The 23,888-nt window shown below is 28.9% G+C and overlaps 1 protein-coding gene across 9 annotated transcripts in view; it reads right to left on the minus strand.

Annotated features, from left to right (window-relative positions):
- ewg (DNA-binding protein Ewg) overlaps positions 1 to 23,888 on the minus strand; it is a 91,225-nt gene that overhangs the window by 29,912 nt on the left and 37,425 nt on the right. For 5 of the 9 annotated variants that reach the window (XM_075360604.1, XM_075360607.1, XM_075360609.1 and 2 more), the window contains exons 8-10: positions 12,240 to 12,404; positions 4,699 to 4,839; positions 2,290 to 2,458 (exon numbers count right to left, since the gene is read on the minus strand). In XM_075360604.1, coding sequence (XP_075216719.1) covers positions 2,290 to 2,458; positions 4,699 to 4,839; positions 12,240 to 12,404 — 475 coding nt within the window. The remainder of the gene's footprint in view (positions 1 to 2,289; positions 2,459 to 4,698; positions 4,840 to 12,239; positions 12,405 to 23,888) is intronic. The other 4 variants (XM_075360611.1, XM_075360608.1, XM_075360610.1 and 1 more) reach the window with 1 other exon arrangement.

Below are 23,888 nucleotides of genomic sequence, written 5' to 3' on the forward strand. Positions count from 1 at the left end.
ATTTTTTTTTTTTTTTTAATGAAGATAAACTGCATCTGACTCTTCAGAAAAAGAAACTTTTTATCAGAAGTTTAAACTGGCAAAATTAAAACCATATTAGTTAAAAAGAAAAACTTGTGTTGTTTTGTTTTGTGTATATATATATATATATATATATATATATATATATATATATATATATATATATACACACACACAAAACAATATACATATATATACACACAAAACAATATACATATATATATAAACATTTGTGTGTGTGTGTGTGCATGCATATATACAAGAAATTAATAATATGAAGTATGAAAAATGCTAATGGCCGAAGTCACTTCAGTGAAGTAATTCCCAAAGATCAAGTTAAGAAAGCTGAGTGCATGCTGTTACTTTTATATGGATTTGAATACTAGATGTGGATAATGGTGTTCTTTGGTGGTTGGGTTTCAATTATCTACACATCTCCGGAATGGTCGACCTGAGACTGTACAATTCTGCATTTCATTTACATTCATACATATCATCCTCTATAGTAATACCTTACGGTGGTTCCATAGTAAAAGAAACAAACCGTAAAAAAGAGAGAGTGCATGCTGTTGTATTTATCAGTGGTTAATTTCCAAAGCAGTTTGTGATAATTTAAGATTAACTGAGCGAGATAATTGAAATGCAAGATAAAAGTATTCATACTATAGGGTGTTTTTCCTATTGAACAGAGGAAATATATAAAAAATGCATCATCTACATAAAAGGGATATATATATTAAATCTAAATAGATCAATTATAACAATGGTATAGATCAATATTTATACTTCAGTTCTAGGCTTCTTATATCTGAAGTTCATTTAAGTACCAGAAATACAACAAACACAGGTCAGAGTTCGTTTCTCTGAGAGTTATGGTGTTTAGTACACAGAAGATGTCTTTGATGAACAAAGTGAAATTTCATAAGACTGAATGTTACTACTTGTGGGCTCAGCACTGTGGTAAACAATAACACCTTTAGTCTCAAAGAAGACAGTATGAACCCACTTTTCACTTCTCTTTCCATAGTAACCCTAGCATGGGATGTTTTTTATTCTTTAGAATAGCTATGCCAATGCCTTTTGTCACATACACATCAGCTATATTTATGTTAACTGTAGCATCTTACTTAATATTTAAGAAAATACACTGATTTCTGATCTGATAGTAATTTTAAATGAAGTATATTTTTTTGGGGGGGGGGGGGATTCAAGAGTTCAAAAAGTGTATATTTTAAAAATTTCTTCTTGTAATTTCTCTGATATTCTATTTTAAACTAAAAAAGTCAACAGTTTAAGAAGTAAAAATGATTTTTTATTTTAAATTTTTTTTTAGTTCTATTTCAACTTAAAATGTGAAACCCGATTAAAAAAAATTCCAAAATAAAAAACAAATTTCTTAAGATAAGAAACTTGAATCTTGATAAAAATAACAAAAAAGGAGAAAAATAGGCTTAAGAACTGCTATTGAGTGTAAAGTAAAACTCACAGGTATGTAGGAGTACACAGTTTATTGTGCTCTATTTTACTGCTGATTTTCCTAAATTTCTGAACAAAAATACTTTGAATTTTAGAGTGATATCAGAACATCTATTTTTATTTAGTTTTTAAAAGTTATTCTCCCAGATTTCTACTGGAAAATCCTGCCACATTTGGCAAGATTTTTATGATCTTTCCTGATCCCAATCTACTTGAATGAATGCAACACAGGCATCAACAACATGTGATATAACATCAAGGCTGGTGAATTCAAACCCAGAATCTTCCAATGAGAGATACTATCATTCCACCATGCAAGTTGGTGGGCAGTACATCTTAAAAATCCAATAATAAACAATGATGATAAAAAAAAATCTTCAAAATGTCTATGAAGTCAACTAAGTTTTTATTTAAAAGTTTCCATAAATATTATTAAGAAAAAACATTAATAAATAATCACTGAATTTGGCCCATTCAGTAAAGATAAAACCTGAAACATGAAACAGATTGAGAATCTTCTCCTTTCTTAGAGCGTTAAAAAAAAAAATCAACTGGAGAAATTATAAATTACACAATAAATAGCACACTACAAGACTGTACAACGAATATAAAATAAAGTTATAACAAAAGACTTTATTACTTATTAAAAAAAAAAAGACAGTTTATAAGACAAAATACTACGAAACTGTTTTCTTAATGGAAAAAAATTACATGAACTAAACCTACCAAGACAAAGACATTAAAGAAATAGAATACTTTACATTAAGAAAACAAATGAACAAATAATATTACCATGTCCATCTTCACTAGTTAATATTAACTGTCCATCCTGATTAAGAGTTGCTTCGGTAACATTATTTAAATCTACAGCAACACCATCCCCCTGATTGCCGGAAACTTCTGTTAACGTTTGAACTGCATGAACAGTACCATTCCCGCCATCTCCTTGACCAGTATGTATCTAGAAATAATTCAACCATCGGGTCAGAAATTAATTAAGAAGCATGTGTTCAATGAACGACAGTTATTTTTCACAAACTCATTAACATTGCAGATTATATATTAGAGGATATGCATCATTTATTGCAGCCTACCACTGCAGTGTTTTTTAAATACCACTTTTTTTTAGTGACTCCATCTGCACAACTGATTTTAAATCTGTTACAACCTAAAGCAATAATAATACATTTTATGAGTCAATAGATAAGATTAATTATTGTTGGATGTGTTTAATACTAGAATTAATTAATAACAAATGGATATTTTACATAGAATTTGTTAGTTCTTTTATAATTTTGAAATCATAAGTATCAACTGGATATTATTCTAAAATCTTGTCCTGAGCTTCAATCTTCATTCCTCACTTCTTTGTTCTGTTAGCATTTTTAATCTTCTTCCTCTTTCTTGTCCCTTCCTTATTACAACAATGAGAAAAATCCTATTTCCTACATAAGAAATATTGAACAATAAGAAATCATAGGGCATATTTTGAGTATGTGATCCAAAATTAACATCCTATTCCTTACCCAAAATTAACATTCTTCAATTCTTATACTAACCATCCACTATCAAATTTTAAGTAGTTCTCTTTATGTTTCCTAAATTCTGAAATATATTAACCAAACATTCGAAACATCTTATAAACCTTTCTAAGTTCTATCAGGACGATCCTAATTGTTAATAACCCTTAAATCTTTTGAAAAGCCTTCTTTCTCAGATATTTTGCACTGTATCTCCTTCATGCAGCCTTCATTCTAACTAGTAATTTCTCAAATGCCTACAAGATCTGCTCAAATATCTTCCTGCTAGTAACAAGAAACTTCTTTTATTTATGATTGTCACCTGACCCTTCATATAAAAACGACTCTTCTACATGAAATAAGAAATGCATTCATAATAATTGCTTCTAATGCCTCTACGGCCATATGTTTTCAGTAAATTCAGTGAATGATATAAATTAGTTATGAGCATTGCTCCTCAGAAGATAAATAGTCTCATCTCAAAATATTTGTACTTTTACCATGTTATATAAAATATGATACTTATATGATATAAAATAAATAGGAATTAAACAAATCTGAATAAATATATTCCTGTTACACACAAAACTGAAGAAGTATGGCTCCAAATTATTCAGCATAGATAGAACAATATTACATCCTGGTCAGATTGGCTAACAATCATATGCTGATATAGTGGATCATTTTTTAAACTCATGTGAAGTACTATCTGAAATCGATATCAGTATGTAACTGGGTAGAAATTAATATTTGGTTATATACAATCCCTAAAGCTATTCTCTTACTATGTGATATATCAATCTGATTACAGAAACCACATTACCAAAATATAATAAATAAAAGCAAATAAAAAATAAACTTTTATTACCAATAATATATTCATAACTAATAAAAAGTAGGAATGAAATGAGATAAAGTGAAAATATACGAGAAGTAGTGAGTAAGAACACAGGACTAGAAGTATGTCACTAACAACGCCATGAGAGAATTAACGGACACAGAACAGATTTTAAACCTAACTCTACAATAATATTAAACATATTTATAAAAAAAAACCTTCACAGAGGATGAATGTATAGAAATGATACAAGAAGAAATAGATGATTAAATCAAACACATAAAAGATTTGAGAACCAACATTAATAGAATGAAGTAATCCCATAGTAGAACAATGAGAAAATAAAACACTAGGAGAATACAGACTAAGTAAAAGAAATAAAAAACATACTATAATTTTTTCCCAAAATTTATACTAGTAATTGCAAACATCTATTAATTTTTAAAAACTATAAAAAATGAAGATTATATGGTTTAAGACTATAACTTAAGTGTGGATAAGGAGAATAAAGATTTAGTATATTATCAGACAGATTATATGACGAATAAACACAAAGATGAAATGGAGTGATATCTTTTAAGACAAACAAAGAGAAAAATATATTGAGAATCTTATAGAGATGAAAAAATTGATAGGACAATGATTAGAACATTCGGGTTTAATTTGGTCATAGAAGGATATGTAAAAGTTGGAAAATGCAAACCAGAAAACTGAGGATGTAGGATATAGTAATTGTGTTGAGGTTAAAAAGATTTACATAGAGGAAAGGAATGATGAATAGCATCAAACCCATGAGACAACCAAATTAAGAAGAAAGTATAAAAATTAGAATAGTTGAATTACCGTAGCTACACCCTGAACATGCGCCGTTGTACCATCAGGCAATGTGATTATAGGATTGTTTGGATCGACTTGAATAATAGAAACTGTGCCATCTGGGTTGCTAATGGTCTGTAACACAGCTGGAGCATATTGAGCAGTGACCTATATTAAAAATAAATAAATAAAAATATTCATTAGTAATCAATAAAGTACAAACAAAATGCAGTAAATAAATTCTTGATAAAAATCTAACAGTTAAATTATTATTTACTCATTAAAATTTAAATTAGAATAACAATTTATTTTAAGTGGGTAATCAATAATCTTCAGCATAATTTTCAAAATACATGAATACTAATATATAGTAATCATCATAAAGAAATTAAAAATTTAATAAATAATCAATAGACTTTATCAAATTTTCATATTTTTGAAACAGTTATTTAAAGGATGCTGGTGAAAGAAAAAATACAATACAATTTAGAGGCTTTATAAAAAAACTTTCTTTTAAATTAAAAATGGTTTACAAATTCAATTTTAACATGTGAAGTACGAACAAATCTGCTAATTGTTAAACCAAGTTCAGCAAATTCTGAAATTTGTATCATAAATTTGAAATTTATCAATCAACAGTTGGTACTATCACATGATTTTGAAAGATAATTGGTTACTAAACTAGTCACATCATTTAACACTGAGCAAAACTTTTGCCATGAATATGATGGCACTGTACCATCAAATAAGACAGTTTGATGATTTTTAATCTAAAAAGTATTCTAAAAGAGAAATCAATAGGGACATCTGTTTCAGATATCAAACAAGGAAAATGATATGAGCTTCCTTTATTTCAAAATTTAAGTTATAACTATTTTTATTAATGACCGACAAACAACAGATAAATATTATTTTTCTTTTACAAGGTGGTGGTGTTCCATCCTTTTACAGTGATTGTAAAAACCACTGGATGTTCAAATTTTCAAATACGTGGACTGGAAAAGGAATGTTGACTTCTTAGTCAAGTATCAATTTCAGACACAATTTCACATTCTTTTAATAATGTAAGGAAATACCGTATTTATTCGAGTATCACCCACACTTTTTTTCTCGGAATTGGAGAAAAAATAAGGGTGCGGGGCTTACTTGAAACATAGCCTTTAGCCAAGATAATCTATGTAAAGTAAACATTTTCTTGGAAGTACCTAAATTCAATCACATAAATATAGTTATATTAGGCTTTCGTTTATCAACACCGGATGTCGCTTATACAGAATACATCCTTAATTATTAACATCCTGTTCATATTATCGATAGGAACGAAGTTACAGTATTTTTATAAAACTGATTCATTCTGTATAGGCTGTATCCGGTTCAAATGACACTACAGTTACAGTATCAGTTACCCATCGTCGTCTTGTCTATTCGCCATAGTCATTGTACTGTTTGAATATGTGGACGGTTATGTGCATTTTATCTGTTTAGTTTATCTTGTTTATCTACAAAAGGACAGCGTCTATGATCTTTTACAGTAAATAAAAAACTGCGCGTTGTAGAAGAGGCTGAAAAAATTGGAAATCAGGCGGCAGGAAGAAAATTTGATGTAGAAGAAAGCTGCATTCGACATTGGCATAAGAAGAAACAACTTCTGTTGAAAGGCACTGGTAATAAAAGGGCTTTTCGTGGCTTAAAACCAAAACACACAGACATAGAAAAAAAATTGTTTGACTTTGTTATGGAAAAAAGGAAATGCGGTTATGCTGTCACGACAGAAATGTGTCAATCATATGCTCATGAAATCACTAAATCATTGAATAAAGTTGATTTTATTCAATATTAGCCGTGGATGGATAACACAATTTTTTGCACGAAATGATTTGTCAATAAGACAAAAGACAACCATTTCTCAATGACTTCCAGACGCTTATGAAAAAAAAATATTACATTTTCACAAATGCATAATAAATCTTAGAAAAGATAAAGGCTATTTGCCTTCTCCAATAGGAAACGCTGATCAAACCCCTGTATATTTTGAAATGCCATTTGACAAAACTAACAAAAAAGGTGAAAAAAGTGTTACGATTCGCACTGGTGGTAATGAAAAACAAAGGTGTAGTGTTATGGTTTGCATTACTTCTGATGGATCAAAATTACCTTTGTACACTGTTTTTAAAAGAAAAACTCTTCCTACTGTACAGGTAAATGGAGTTATTATCGGAGCACAGGAATCAGATTGGATAGACGAAACCTTAATTTTGGATTGGATCAGATGTGTATGACAAAAGCGATCAGGAGATTTACTTAATAAAAAAAAATACCAGTATGCTAGTAATGGCTAGTTATCGGGAGCATACAACTGATAAAGTGAAAGACATTTTAAAAAAGGGTATGACAGACCTAGTAATAATTCCAGGTGGATTGACATCTCTATTGCAACCACTAGATGTCTGCATTAATAAACCATTCAAATCTGCATTAAAACAATGGTACAGTAAATGAATGGCTGAAGAAAATTTCTTTCTCACGCCTACAGGAAGAATCTAACACCCAGATTTTAATCAGATTTGTATTTGAATAAAAGATGCTTGGAAAGGTATTTCCACGGAATTAGTAAGGAAAAGTTTAAAAAAATGCAAAATATCTAATGAACTTGATGGTAGTGAAGATGATCACCTTTGTGATAGTCTACTGTGTCACTGTGATGTCTACAGACATTGACAGTGACAGTGATTAATTAAAAATAAAATCCCATATTAAAAAGTGTATTGAAATGATCCTTTTCAACATGATACCTTCTTTTCGTTTTACTGGCCTACTGATTCTGAACTAAATTAGTACTTACAGTAATTAATTATTAATGTAATATTAATATTGTAATTTAAATGAACAAATTAAATGCTTTACTTTCTGAATATTTTCGTATTTACGTATTTCACCCACACTTTTTCAACATCACAATTTTTTTTATTTTACAACATTAAGGCTACATAAAGTAATAAAATAAATTCTGATGTAATGAATTAACAATAACTAACACATTATAAAATAGATTTAATCTACCTATTAGAGAACCAGAAGATTTAATGTGAAATTTATCACACTTAGAAATGAATAGCTTAATGTCAAACTGTTTTTATTATTTATAAATATTTTTTTCAAAAAGATTGATAAATATAATTTGTCTGACTTTCACAGGAGTGCAGTCAATGTAGAATTAACAATGTGAGGACTCATTAAGTCACAAATATTAAATATAGATACTTAACATGAAAATACTATTATAAAATTATTTAATAGTCATCATCTATTATTAAAAATTAAAACATCACATAGTCACATTCAATTCGCCAACCTTAAAATCTAACTTTAATTAAAATATTATTATAAATCAAATTTCTTTTTAATAAAAATACATACATATCTTTAAAAAGTACTATATGGATAGGAAAATAGGATTGTGTGTGCAAATGTTTTGAAATATATAAATATTAAGTGATTATAAATTGTGATCAATGGATGTCGGTATGACGAGACACACACATAGATAACAGAAATCGCAATTAAATAAACATTTTTTTGCAAAGATCAAGTTGGATACCAGTACAAACAGTAAAAATTAATTTTAATTAACAATTAGATAATATTATCTAGCCAGCAACAACACAATGATATAACAGGATAAAATAAAATGACATTTACATGTCATATACACATACAACGACCAGGAAAAAACCAAAAGAAAAAATTAACTGCTATAAAATGACTATGGTAATATGTAATGAATTTATGATGTACTGAATCATAATTTAAATTCTAACATAAAACTAAAAAAATGTAGGTTAACTAAAAAAAAATTGGAAATTTTCGCTACTCATCCTAAATAATTAAAAATTGTATCACCAAAATAATTTTAGCATCTTTAAACAAAATACACGGAAATGCAAAAACTAAAAACAAAATATTATGAGTATCAACCAAATGTAATATGATATTTTAACTTATTTTTTTGACAAAGCATTTAAATTACATATACTGGATGTTATAACCAGTTGATGTGACCTAACATGAGATATAAACCTTTCCAAAAAAAAGTACAGCTATTTTCAAGAATATCAATTCCCATGCCATGCTTACAACATAATGAAAGAATTCAAGTGGTTTCCTGTAGCCTTTACTGCTGAGCCGAAAATACTTCTCCAGATTTTCACACCAAGCCCACTAAAGTAAAGGTGACATTCAGTCCTACAAGTACCTCCTTTTCATTCTATTCACCAAAACAATTAAGTGTATGATCTCAGAGTAAGCAACTCTTTTGACACTTTCATATTTTGCCTTAAATGCTTTATTTATGCCTTATAGAAAGTCTTTAAGAAAGACTATGAGTAAAGCATTAAATCTTTGAACATGTATTACTACGTGTCCCTGTATGAACACAGTTATATTCAACTAATGATACTAGTGCTATTCATTAGGATTTTAATGAGGTAACAAAGCGGGTCAAATAAATATTGAAAATATGCATTACTTTAACTCTAATACACCTATTAATTTATCTCTCGGGTTCATTCAAAAACGTTTTTCATATGGCTCAACAACAAGTCATAAGAAAATAACTTGAATAACAGCAACTAGCTACAATGAAAGAAGATTGGAATAAAAAGACTAAAACACATACTTAAGTTAATTTGTATAACCAAATAAATAGTTTATTTCACAATGTATCTGAGTATTGAAAACTCAAAGCTTTTTTTTCTAAATGATGTGGATAATATGTAAGCAACAACTAACAGTTTAGGAAAATAAATATCTTGCAGCCAATGAATTAGAAAAAGGTGATAAAAATACAAAATTATTGTAAACAATAAATCTTATTTTAAATCTAGGCTTTTCCTGTCAAAATCTGATAGCAAATGCAAAATAAAAACACAATAACAAGCTGGTTTCACAACACAATTACTGCAACAGACTGAAACAAATAGTATTGTTGACATACAATCTAGAAAAAAAAACACTTTTCTTAGCCGATTAACCAGTGTGACTTTTCAAAACAACAAAAATTTGACAATGAAATAAAAACACAAGCCCATAGAAGTAAATGAAAAAGACATTAACTGTAACAAAAAACATGAAATAAGGATAACAGTAAATAGAAATAAGTATTAATTAAAAAGACATGTAATTTTTGTAAAAAACGATTACAATAAATAAACGTCTAGGCCTAACAAACAGCTAACAGAAATGTAACGAAATTACTATCAATAAATAAATGACTTCAATATAATGTAACTTGATCATGATTTAAAAAATACCAAGGACATATACATGATGACACACAAAAGTTGATAAATAAAATGGTTATAACAATGGTAGTAATGAAAAGGTACCATGTAACTTTAACTGTTACAGCAACAAAATCCTCACACATACAAACTTATAATATGACAGACATATGTGACATAAATCCATACTGTTTTCTTTTTTATCAGAATAAAATAGATAAGCCTAACACAAAAAGTCATTCCAACAATGTTTTCATCCAACATATCAGAACAAAATCGTTTCTGTAAACATAAAAAACTCCAATTTTAATTTTGAATAAATTAATATAAATTGCTATAACATCATAATAAATAAAAATACACGTAAAATCTACAATATCGTGCTTTAAAATGGGAAAAAAATTAAATAATGAAAATGATAATAGTAATCATTTACACAATGCATTAGTTTAGAAAAAATAAATTAAAACTTAAAAAATGGATAAATATAGCAATAATAATAAATCAATATAATATTTAAAAAAAACATTTAACATATAAAACAGTTATGCAAATAATAAAATTAAATTATCAAATTACAAGAGATATCTCTGAAGTAAAGACCGCTGGGTAATTTCTCTCCTTAAGGTTGGCGAACCTATGTCGTTCATGGCCATATGAGTAATGTACACACTGCTCTGTTGTTTGTAAGTTGTTGAGTATTTGATTACGTGCGAATTATATTATAAAATGAATAGGAAAATTGATGTTGCTGCCGAATGTGAAATAGATGCTGTCATACGTTTTTTAAACCATCAGAACATTAAGCCAGCTGAAATTCATAGGCAGTTGATTGCTGTGTATGGTGATATGTAATGAATGAAAAAAACGTCTGAAAATGGTGTGAAAGGTTTCGAAATAACAGAATTAATGTGCATGATGAAGAATGTTTGGGGAAGCCCTTGATAATCACAGAGGACTTTGTAAAAAAAGGGTCGATGATGAAATCAAAAAAGATCGTCGCTCAATGATTTCCAAACTGGCCCTTCTTTTGCCTGATGTTTCAAGCCTGTTATTGGTTGCATTATTCATGATCATTTAGGCTTCAGAAAAGTTGTGCACATTGGGTGCTGCACATAGATGGTCACAGTCTTTTGGGATCGGTTTGGCATACTGCTGATTGATTTCATGCTACATGGGAACTGTAAATGCAGAAGCCTATTGCAAAACTCTACATAAGTTACAGGGCACCATTCAAAATCACCAGCATGGGCAGCTGACCGACGGCGTCATCTTGCTACATGATAATGCACATCCACATGTTATGGGTCCGACACATGATTTACTGAGAGCATTTCGATGGGAAATTTATGATCACCCACCATCTACTCCAGACTTAGCTCCTTCTGATTACCATTTCTTTGGGAAATTGAAGAATTTTTGAGTGGTAAGCAATTCGCAGGTGACGATGAACTTAAAAATGTTGTTAATCAGTGGCTAAATGGACTGGCAGCAGAAGAATACAAAGGTATTTTGAAGCTGGTGTATCGCTACAATAAATGTCTATAATTCATGTGATGATTATATAGAGAAATGGTATAAGGTATGTAGTTTAAGAGAAATAAAAATTATTTATAAAGTTTTCTGAATAAATTTTTTTACAATGAAAGAGTCTCTACTTTAGAGATAACCTCTCGTAAAACCATTTAAAAAAATAATGAAGTAGTTATACCATCAATAACTAAAAGAAGAATCACTAATGACAAAAAATATTGAATGTAACAAAAAAAAAAATGAATAGCAAACTAATATACATAAAAAATAATGCCTCCTATTCCAAAACAATAATAATATCAACTAGATAACTGGAAAATAATAAACCACTTATCATGACAAAAATGAATACACAGTAAAGAAAAATCCATTACAGAAGATATACAATTTTTAAATGACTGAATTAACAAAAAATAAATATAAAATTGTATTGAACATGCAGATTGTAAAACACGACAAAATAAACTGAAAATAATGACTTCAATTTTCACTGACCATGCAAAAAACAAAATACCAACACTGACAACACGATATAAAAAATAATAACGAAAACAATTAAAAACAAGAGCATGCCATTGCCATAATAATTATGACAAAGATAATGACACACGTCTTGCTGGCAGGAAGGTGAAGACTCTACAAGATCTGCAAAAATGTGTGTGTTTGTCAGACCTGTGTGGATGTAGGGATGGGCGTATGTGTTGGCGTGGGCGGAGTGAGCGCCTTGGGGTTGTGATGAAACTTAAGTACTCCCACCGTGCCACTGCTCTGTTGCTGTGATGCTGCCACGGCGCCTCCACTACTTGAGTTCTCCTCAGTCTCACTGAAGGCTGGTAACAGGTCCTCTCGCCCATGGTACTTGTAGCAGTTGATAACGATCTGGCGCAGCGCATGTGTCCACGAGATCTGCAAGTTCCGGCACTGCAAGTTCACATACACAAGTACTCACACAACCACTTTTGCTATCATCTGACATAACTCATGCACTATCACCTTCACCATGATCACAAATGTAGATGATAACGCAATCGCTACAACCATTAACAGCAAAAGCTAAATTTAATTAATCATCATTTACTCAAAAATCAACTTCACACAAACATTATACCAGTCAACAAACAACTTAATAAATTATCCATCCAAGCAAAATACAAAAAATCAATCAATAATTCTAACAAAGATTTACTTAGTCGCCTTAGTACAGGAAGCCATATGTGAAACTCCTGCAGCAGCCACTTTCATATGGAAGTGCCATGAACAGTTCTAAATACACACTAGCTGCATGCAGCTAGTCTATAATGTTAAAGAATAAGATTAGGCTGTATTACCTTTATGTGTAAATGTTAAAAGTTGTTGTTGAAAGGATCTGTCAATTAAATAAAGCTAATGTAATAATTTATTACTTGCACCGCTTTAAATAATAAACCTTTGCTTCTCTGCTTAGTAAACAATTATAGATAACTATAAATTCTTGAACTGGCATTTCTCATAATAATCATAAACAATAAAATACATATATAAGCACACTTCTCAAAAATCAACCATCATTATATTTTTTATATATAAATTACCAAAGCCTTTTATATTTGAAAATCTTTAACTAATTAAACATGATTAAAAATAATTGCAGTACAATACAGTCTGCTTATGTAAAATCTTTGTACTTTTTTATTAATTTAAAAATTTGTTCAACAGTAACAAAAATCATTAAACGTTTAACAATGTTTTGACCAACATATTCAGTAAAACATATTTTAAAACTGTATGTACACTATAACAAATATATTGTACATAAGAAAATATTATAAAAACAGGAGGGCATTAAAAGAATTATTAGTCACAATTCTGAAATCTATTTTTGTCCAAAAAATTCAACAAGATATTTCAATATGTTTTTAACAATTTTTATCAAAATCTATATAGATAACTTATCTTTTTTAAATTTTGGAAAATAAAATATGACAAGTGGGAAATATGTGAAGAATCAATGTTGTATAATAGTGAAAAATATCAGTATGCAGGAAACCTCCATGCATACTGATACTATACCATGCTAGTATGGTATGCTACTATACCATAATATACCATGTAAATGTATTATTGACCAAAAAATTCCAACAGCATACAGTAAAATACACCATAAATAAAAATAATACATTATTCATATTATTACATAGTAATAAATTATATAGATCGTACCAGGAATGATAGGTTTGCTATTACAAATGGGGTGCTTTTGAATTTGTTTGAAAAGATTAAGAAAGCAATTAAGAGACCTTGATTAGAGCAGCAAACCTATCCATCCTTAAACATTACTATAGAGATCTGTATAAACCGCTTCACTGAACAGAGCTTTGGCTAATGGCGTTTTACCTTACTTCATAACCCTTCAATAACACTTCCCACATTTAATTCTTTTTAATTTAACCCAATTTGATTTAATTTTTGTAAAACTCCTTACCAGTAATAAAACCTCCACCTTCTCTCTCTCTCGTGTGTACATACTCATACTCACATGCAAAGAAAGAACTCAAAATCAACATCGAGTAATAATTTTATATCCTAAAGAAATTCAATTAAAAATAGTATATGCACACACAAGGAGGTAACCAAAAAAATAAGAATTATTTTAATTTTTTTTAAATTTAAGATAACATCTTGAAAACATCAATCCCCTTCAAAATACTGTTCATAGATGATACGGAATTGTCCCAATGATTTTTCCACTGTTCAAAAAATTCTTTATATTCTTTTAAATAAATGTTATTAAGTGCCTCCAGCGATTTTTTCTTAACCTTTTCTACATCCCGAAAATGCTTTCCTTTAGGTTTTCATCATTCTTGTGAATAAGAAGAAATCGCAGGGGGCCTTAGATTTGACCTTGACTGTTATTTCAAGGTTAACCCTATCATTTCAAATGAAATTACCTATTTTTGATCCCACCAATGAAAAGAGTAGAAACTTTTACACACGAATATGTGGTCATATATATGACTTTGGATCTTTTTTGAAGGTCATACACCTCACCATCAGAGATAGTGTTAAACAGCAGCTAGATTATTTTCACAGATATCTACAGTCGCTGATTTCTATGTTGTGTGAAGAGGGTTGCTATCTGGTACTATCTTGAATTAGCAAATTGTTTAATCAGATACCACATGTGATTAATTCCTAAACCATGAACTTCAAGAAGCTGGAAAAATGAAATATAACCATAAAACGTCATGACTAAATTCAAGTATGTTGAAGTGACATTTTTCACTCTTTCTACTGGTGCTATCAAAAACGGTAATGCCATTTGAAAAACCTCAATGACCTTGGGATGACCTCCAAAGGGAATCTGAAGATCACTGTCAGATATCCCTCTCCTACCCACATAACTTCAGTAACATCATTTTTATGCTTTTTCCCATAGTTTGCAAGATAAGTAGCTTGAAATATAAATATTTCAGGAATATATCACCCGTATAACATTATTCCTGATGGTTAGTTGTAACCTTCAAAGAAAAGTTCCAAGATCATATGCGTGACCAAATATTCCAATGTAAAATTTTCTCTCTTTTTATTGGTGGGGATCAAAAATAGGTCATTCCATTTGAAATGATAGGGTTAACCTTGAAATAACAGTCAAGGTCAAATCTAAGGTCACCATGATGTGTCTCCTCCGATCTGAGTAACTTTTGTTTATGTCATTTTTTTGTATTATGCATAGTTTATGAGAAAATCATCTGGAGGCGATTAAAATGAAACACCAAACAATTGAAAAGCATATGGTATTTCATTTTAATGTATATATATATATATTTTACTCAAGGTTTGATCTTATCTTTTAAATTTATGTATATATCTTTAATATCTTATATTTTCTTTATGTATATAAAAATCAATCTAAGAAAAACTTAACTCAATTATATCATACACTTTGTTATTACTTTAGATACATATAAGAAAAATGCATTTATCATAAATTAGAAAGGTATATATAGACAAAAATAATGAACACCAAATGAAAACACAAAATACTTACTTCATAATAAAAATAATATTAATCAAAAATATTACTTTACTATATTAAAACATAGTTGATTAAATAAATATTAAGTGAATACCACAACAATTAAAAAATTACCCATCTACATAATTTTTGTTTACTAGTTTTTTCTTTTCATTCCTGTGAAGAGCATCGCTTATATGGAAATAAACACATAACATTCAAATTTCCACCGCTTAATATCATTACCTTAAGTAAATAAAAAAAAGGTACAATTAACAGAACTTTATGTGCAAAATTATTCACATTCTGCAGGAATTGATAGTGGAAATATCCATTATGCAAGAATTATACCCACTAACTATGAATTTTGAATTATATGCTACTAACACTCAACCAATTAATTTATTTCTTATGTCATGAATCCAGATGGTTATGGTTAGTTGCTAGAATAGTAGAGATAGGGTATTCCATAGCATTTCCAATCATAAAACATAAAATGGTATGTTTTATGATGTAAATAGGGAGAGGGTGTGCAATTTTAAAGATACTCACCTCATCACATGTCTATTGCATATTGGCATTGACCTGCCTAGTTGACGCAAAGGCAAGTTCTGCTTGAAAAGAAAATGTCTGATATGTTCTGTAGTATATCAAGACAAGATCTCAAAAAATAATTCTAAATATCTTCCAACTGAATATATCTGATGTGAAAAAGCACTGAAGAGTGGTATATAGAATTCAAAATAAGAAGTGTCTTTGAGTGCTCATAAAGTGATCAACCGCTGGCGGAAAAAAATATAGAAACAATGCTGGTCATATTTACTCTGGAGTCAAGAGCAATTCATTTGTCATGTTTTGCATGATTAACAAATACTCAACACAACTATACATAAAGAACATGGTATTATATAAATGGTGGTAATTAAATGGATAGTAATTGTAGTATCAAACATAAATTTAGAAATTCAAAGGATTTATTTTTCTAATTGTTACATGGAATAGCACCTAGACATAGGAAACTAAAAGGTCAAGTATAGAAGCTTCTGAAATGTTACTCTAAAGAAATGTTGAAAATTCTGTGTGCTGAAGTTCAAAATAAGAATAATATTTATGAAAACAGGAGAAAAAAGAAATTCACAGCAAATTCATAGGGTTTTTGTCATCAAACCAGTCACAAACCAGTTTGTGACTGGTTTGATGCAGCTCTCCAAGATTCCCTATCTAGACCAGTCTTTCATTTCCGTATACCACTTACATCCTACATCCCTAACAAGTTGTTTTACATATTCCCAACATTACCTATCTCAAATTCATTAATGAACTACATTTAATAGGTAATATGTTAAGGTGCCTAAGATTAACTAAATATTAACCAATAAATATTGAAGTATATTCAGTACTTTAATTCCATACCTTTAATGATAATACAAAACACAAAGCTTAGAGGTTTATAATAGTTTTATTTCCAGTTGATTTAAAGCACTAATAATAGGTATTTTAACAATGTTAACAAACATATTGTTAATACCTATAATAGGTATTTTAACAATGTTTTGAAAACTTCATAATTTACATTTAGAAAACTCCAATAAATAAATCTTTACAGATTGCAATATTTTTTTTATAATTTACTGTAAACAGACAAAAAAAAACTTGATGGAATATAAGTGAATGTATGTTTTATTTAGTACATTCACAGATTATTTCCAATTTAAGCAAACAAATTTAATCAATTTTAAGCACATGGTAATGCTTATGTTAAGAAAAATCTATTTAAAAAAAATAATCCAACATGCATACAAATCATTACTTATCACATCATTATTAAAAAACACAGTACACAATTATCAAACTACAATTGTTAAGTACCATTACTTAACAATTTAAGTTAATACTTAACACAGTGTTAAGTATTTCCAGTTGCTGTGCCTCAGAATAATGTCAAACTGAAGTGATATTTCAACAGAATAGTGTCATAGCCTAAGCTGACCTTGATCAAACTTTCTAAGATGTTGGATTGGTCAGGATGGGCCAACACTAAGGCCATCATGACATAATTTCATTAAATTTCTTCTGCTGGAGTTACATAAAAAATACAGTATACCTCCAGCAACAGATATAGAGATATTACTGTTGCAGATGTTATCAACCAGAAATAACTGGAAATATTTCATTTGTAGACCTACATTTTCATAAACAGAATAACACGTAGGACATAGTACGATATACAGTTAAAAATAAATAAATAAAAAGAATAAGAAGTAGATTAATAAAACAACATTTTTAAAAAATGCATACAGTGGATAATTCAATTATGATAGATTTTGACAAACTTTGTTCACATTTTCAAAATAAACTATCAACAGACTGTTTCAATCAGTCAGAATAGGTTTAAAGTAGATGTTAATAGTGCAAAAGTTTCTTGGGACACCATTTAAATGGACATTTATAATTGTCTAATCATACTGATGTATTAACAAAGAATATAAATAGTTTTATATTTGCAATGCACATTTCACCAAATATAACTTATACAAAATAAAACTGGCATATTATGTATACTCTGAATCTACAATTAGGTATTGGATAACTTTGGGAGGACAAACAAGGAATTTATTCTTTAAAAAAATTGTTTTAAATACATAATATATATATATATATATATATATATATATGCAATATGTAATAATTACATTCAAATGCATATTAAATACACAAATATAAATGTATAGTTGTAGTAAAGTTGGCTATAACGAATCATAACAGGTTAGGGCCATCATTATATGAATTTAAAATTTATTTTATTTTTAAGATCATGCATTTTATTAAAATAACAAATTTACCCATAATTATTAAATAAGAATAAAAATGTAATAAATTCTTTGCATGACACCAAACTACAAGAACATACTCTATTTTATTTTATTATATTTTATTTTATGTTAGCATGAAAAAATTTTTATGTTAAATGAAAGATATTTAAATTTGAAAACACTAAACTTAAAAAGATTCTTTAAAAAAAAAATAATTGAAAAATATTACAACAGTATGAATGATTGCCACATTTAAATAGAATAATTCTGAAAGAATTTAGTCTTACATGGACAGATCATTAAACAGACATAAAATTCATTATAATATGTTAATTGTATTTTGCAACTTATATATGTATATATAGATAATGTACTCTGTTTTCACGGCTGAAATTTCATATTTCATGTAAACTATTGCTCTAAATAAAAATTTTATGTGGTGAATAAATTAACTAAGAATTTTTTTTTCATAAGAAATATACTGTATTTCAGTGAACAAAATACAATAAATACATATGCTAAAGCTTCTAATGGCATCTCAATATTTTATTTCAACTAGCACAAAGTCTGATTTGTTAGTAATTCATCATGGTTAGTTTTTCATGAAAACTCCACATAATATATCATTTACGCTTTTAATATGCGACTTAATTTCAAACTGATTTTCCTTAAAATGAAAATATTAATTCACTGTATTCAATACTGATGTCCAAAACATTTAAGTAAATCATACTGAACTAATTTGAACTAATAATGAAAAATAACGTAAATACAAACACACCAAATGTAAAATCCATACTCATAGACAAAAATTAAAAATACAGAAAGGCAATAAAAAATGAACAGCATAAAATAAAATAAATGCAAGTTATCAAGCAAAATGACATAATTGTTTCTGAGAATAATGAACTAGTGCTACACAATAAATCACATTATAAATCACACTTTGATTTATAATGTAGCAAACAGACTTTTTTCTTTTTCTTTTTTAACCTCTGGGATCACCATTCAGGTATTACTTCAGAGAATGACAATTTTTGGAGCATGTGAAAAATACCATGCCTGACTGGGATTCAAACCTGGGACATCCAGATGAAAGGCCGAGATGCTACCACTCATGCCACGGAGGCTGGCAACAAACAGACATAGTTAGTTATTACGTACAACACAGACTTTGTTTCCTACATATAAATTTGATTACCTAAGAGAAATTTTTCAGCTTATAAAGAGTACAAAAACAATCAAAATAAGAAAACTGAATACCAGGAAACAGAGTTAAGAACTGGTAGGGGATGTCAAAGCCCTGTACAATTAAAAATCATCATTTTTAAATGTTAACATTCATTATACAAGGTCCAGCAGAATGATCTGACGATTTTATAGTCATCGTTATGTTGGCATAACTGTCATTGAGAAGGTGAGACACTGGTCTCGCCTAGCATTAATTGTACCATTTTAGTTGCCATCATGAGTTAGTTGGGTAAACATTGTGTGTTTTTGATTGAAGCCTATCTTAAAAATAATGATTCCCTTATCACTACACAGCGTTTATTTCGAAGACATTTTAATTTAAATCAAAACACGTCTGTCCCAGTAGGAATACAATATTTTAGTACATAAAAAACTTTTCAAACACAGCGTCTGGTTTAAAAATAAAATCAACCAGACGGAAACAGTGTGAGAAAGGTCAGAAACACTGATGCTGTAAGTGGATGAAAATGCAGAGTGAGAACGCCCAAAAACGTTGATGCTGTAAGGTTACCGTAACACAGTTTCTATAACGTTCGGCAGCAAGGCATGCTGCTGCATTAAGTATTTTTGATTGAAGTGTAAGAAATATTTTCCACAACCTTCAGTTCCATCCCTATAAGATGTTGCACAAATTTTTGCTACTAGAGCTGAACAAGCTTGGTGACAGAATTTGGTTCCAAGATAATGCCACTGCCCATACAGTAAGTTTCCATGGATGTTCTTTGAGAAACTTTTTCAGGATGTCTGATTTCTCAACATGGCGATATTCCCTGGCCAGTTCACCTGACCTGGCCATTTGTGACTTTTTCCTTTAGGGCTATCTTAAAGATAAAATCTACTGTAGTCAACCACATTCAATTGCAGAACTCAAGGAAGACATTCAACATGAAATTGCAGCAGTTCCACGAGTGATGAAAAATTTCAAAAAGGGATTTAACGAGTGCGCAAGGAAAAATGGGAAACATGTTGAAAGCATAATTTTCAAGTAAAATATGGAATTATATGTAAAATTGTATAAATTGCTTGTTAATTTGATACATTAAAACTTTGTAAATACAATGAATACATTTCCTTTATGTTCCTCATTCATCCAGACCCTGTTCATCATTCTGCCAAACCCTGTAATTATGATGCATTATGAACTTGCATTGTTTTTTCATTGTGAGAAACTAACAGATCACTGTTTAATATATACTAATTTTTTAATTACAGCAATTACTACAGTTTTACAATTAATTTATAATCAAATCTTACTATAAAGATTATCTATCACTAGTTATAATGCTAGCGAGGACTGCAGATAATTTAATTTCTTTTAGTGAATCTGAAGAGGATTCATTAACATATGAAGAAGCAAAAGGTAAGAAAAAATCGTATATGTATTTAAAGGTTTTTATTAGCAAAATTTTATTACTACAGAAAATAAATTCAGCATTCTCAATGGCCTAGATACCATCATCACACAATGCAAACAAAACATCAATAATATTTACTTGGGTTCCATATAGAAAGTAAGTAAATGAGTAAGAAAAAAGGGAAAATTGAAGAGATTGGAAATATCAATGGACAAAAGGATAACGACCTTTTGGGTAAAATAATTGGGGGCCACCAAACTAGATGTAGGTCAATGATATTGGATAGCAATGGAATAGATACAGGCTCTTGTTTATCCTTGTGCTCCTAGTGACTGCCTTAAAAAAATATCAAAATGATACATCTGGATGCAGGGAAAAACAATTTTATATGTGTTGAGAAAAATGAAATTGCATGTAATGATGGTGAGAAAACTGGAAAAAACCTTAATGAAAAGGTAGAAAACTTAATGTACACTAGCATATATAAATACACTTGTAATAAATGCGTCACATAGAAGTAACTTAATCAAGAATTCCTGTGTTAAATCCTGAAGTTAAAAGGATTAATACAAATATAGCGTTCTTTGCATAAGCATTTAAAAATGTGTCTATGATAAAGTAGGAAATATAAGAATGAATTATTGCTGTACACGACATGGTTCGTACTTAAACAAAATAGGAAAAGTGAAAATTTGTAACAAATATGAACAAAAAAATGTTACTTTAAGCAAAAATTCTAGTTTGCTTTGTGAAAGTTAATAATATTCTCAGTGGTTCTCAGCATGGTTTCGGGAAATCCTTTCAACTATAACTGCTGCTGCTGATTTCACTAAAACTGCTAAAATTATGTTCCAACTATAAAACTCTTATTATTCCAGCATGCATATATTAAACATCGAAAATTAAGCAGAAGATTGGTACAGTTTTTATAGAAAATACAGCAATGAAATTTTTAATTCTAAATATAAATTATATAAAGCAATATAGTGATTCAAGAATTAAGAGCTAAAAAATTAAATGAGAAACTAAAACAAGACAATAAATAAAACATAGTTTTAAATTATGGCAAAGGATTTATAGAATCAGAATATAAAATATATTATTTCGTAACCATTATCTAAACTCAACAAAAATTGGGTCACTAATAAATACCAATGGGTCACTAATTCCAATGGATGGAAAAAAAGTACTGTAAAATATCAAAATTCTGTACCTGAACAATTAGTAACTGCTGATGAAATAAATAAAATTAGTATGGGCCTAAAAATAAAAAAATGAAATGGGTGGGATGGTGGTATACCTGTAAAAGTCATTAAATATGGCAAGATGAATTGATTAAACACCTTCTTTACTTAGTAAAAAAAAGCATTTCAATATTTAGTAAAATATTAGAAAAAGGCAAACAGAATTTGTCACTTTGTGGAAGTTAATAATATTCTCAGTGGGTCTCAGTGTGGTTTCGGGAAAGTCTTTCGACTTTAACTGCCACTGCTGATTATACACATGAAGTAATGATTCAATAAATAGAATAAAAAGGTTTTGTGTGTTATGATAAATTTATCAAAATTCTTTGACAGTGTTGTCATTATAAATTGCTTGAGAAATTACATAATTGTGGTATCAGAGGAATTGTTGCCTTTGATTTAATCTCATTCTATTTATAAAACCTACAACAATGTACAGAAATACAATATAGAAGGAATAACTCATAAAATAAATATTAGTCGCAATAGGGTGGGGGGTATGGGTAAAGGTGTTCTGTAGGGATCTATTTTGGGTCCCTTGCTGTACATTCTGTATACAAATGATTTGCCAGCGGCTGCAAACATGAAGACTATAATATAAATAACACATCCCTAATATTATATTATAAAAATGTTAGTGGCTTACAGATTATTTATAACTTAAATACTGATCTGAATGTAAAATATTTTGAAAATTAAATTTTAACTCTAACCTGGCCAAGACATGTTATATTAATTTTAATTCAGAAACAATCAAGAGCAGCCTGAAACTAAAATTAAAATAAATGTGTATTAATGAAACAGATGAGCATGGATTTCTTGGTATTGGACAAAAAGTTAGTTTGGGGACAAAAATATTGATTTTTATGCAAAAAAAATAAGTAGATATTTATTTGCCAAAACAGATAAATAATTTTTGCAAAACTGAGATTTTAGAAATGTTCTACTTTGGAACAGTATGTTTCACACTTTGCATACGGAATGAAGATTTGGAGAGGTGCTTATTTAAGGAGAGGAGATTATTTATTCTACAAAAAAGAAAAATTTATAAGGGTAATTTAAGTTTAAATTATTTGCAATCATTTGGGGGGAATCATTTCAATTATTTGCAATCATTTCACACGAAATTTTACGTGAACAAAAACTATTCTTGTATTCTTTATATATTTACAAAGTAATTCTGCACATAAAAGAGATATAGGGAAATATACTTACAACAATGAAATACATAATTATAATATCGGAAGGAGTAACATTCATATGAATTAATTAGCTCAGAAATCTATGAGACCCATATGTTAGTGGGTCTGTTTTCGATCCTAAAAGAATATTTAATAAATAAATTATATGGAACTAATACGTATTTTGGAGGAGGGTATCATGATTAAATATCCACTGCTTTTTCTGATCCTGACTATGTAAGTAAAAGTCATTTAGTAGTAGTATCATATTATATTTAGTAGTAGTAGTAGTATCATTTTGACAATGATGTAACATAACTTACAATCAAATAAAAAATATGATTGTTATTATTTAAATTGTGTGTTACAGTATTTACTGTATTGTGTGTGTTTGTTTTTTTTTTTATTGTATATATTGCGAACCTTGTTAAGGTATTATGTAAATATATGGTATTTTTTTTTATTTTCTATAAGCCTAACAATGTTTAACAAGATATTATTGAGTAAAACTAATATACATATATATTTAATTTAGTAAAATCACTTCCTTTATTGTTGTCCATATCT

This window comes from Lycorma delicatula, chromosome 3 (genome assembly GCF_047948215.1).
Source record: "Lycorma delicatula isolate Av1 chromosome 3, ASM4794821v1, whole genome shotgun sequence".
NCBI lineage: Eukaryota > Metazoa > Arthropoda > Insecta > Hemiptera > Fulgoridae > Lycorma > Lycorma delicatula.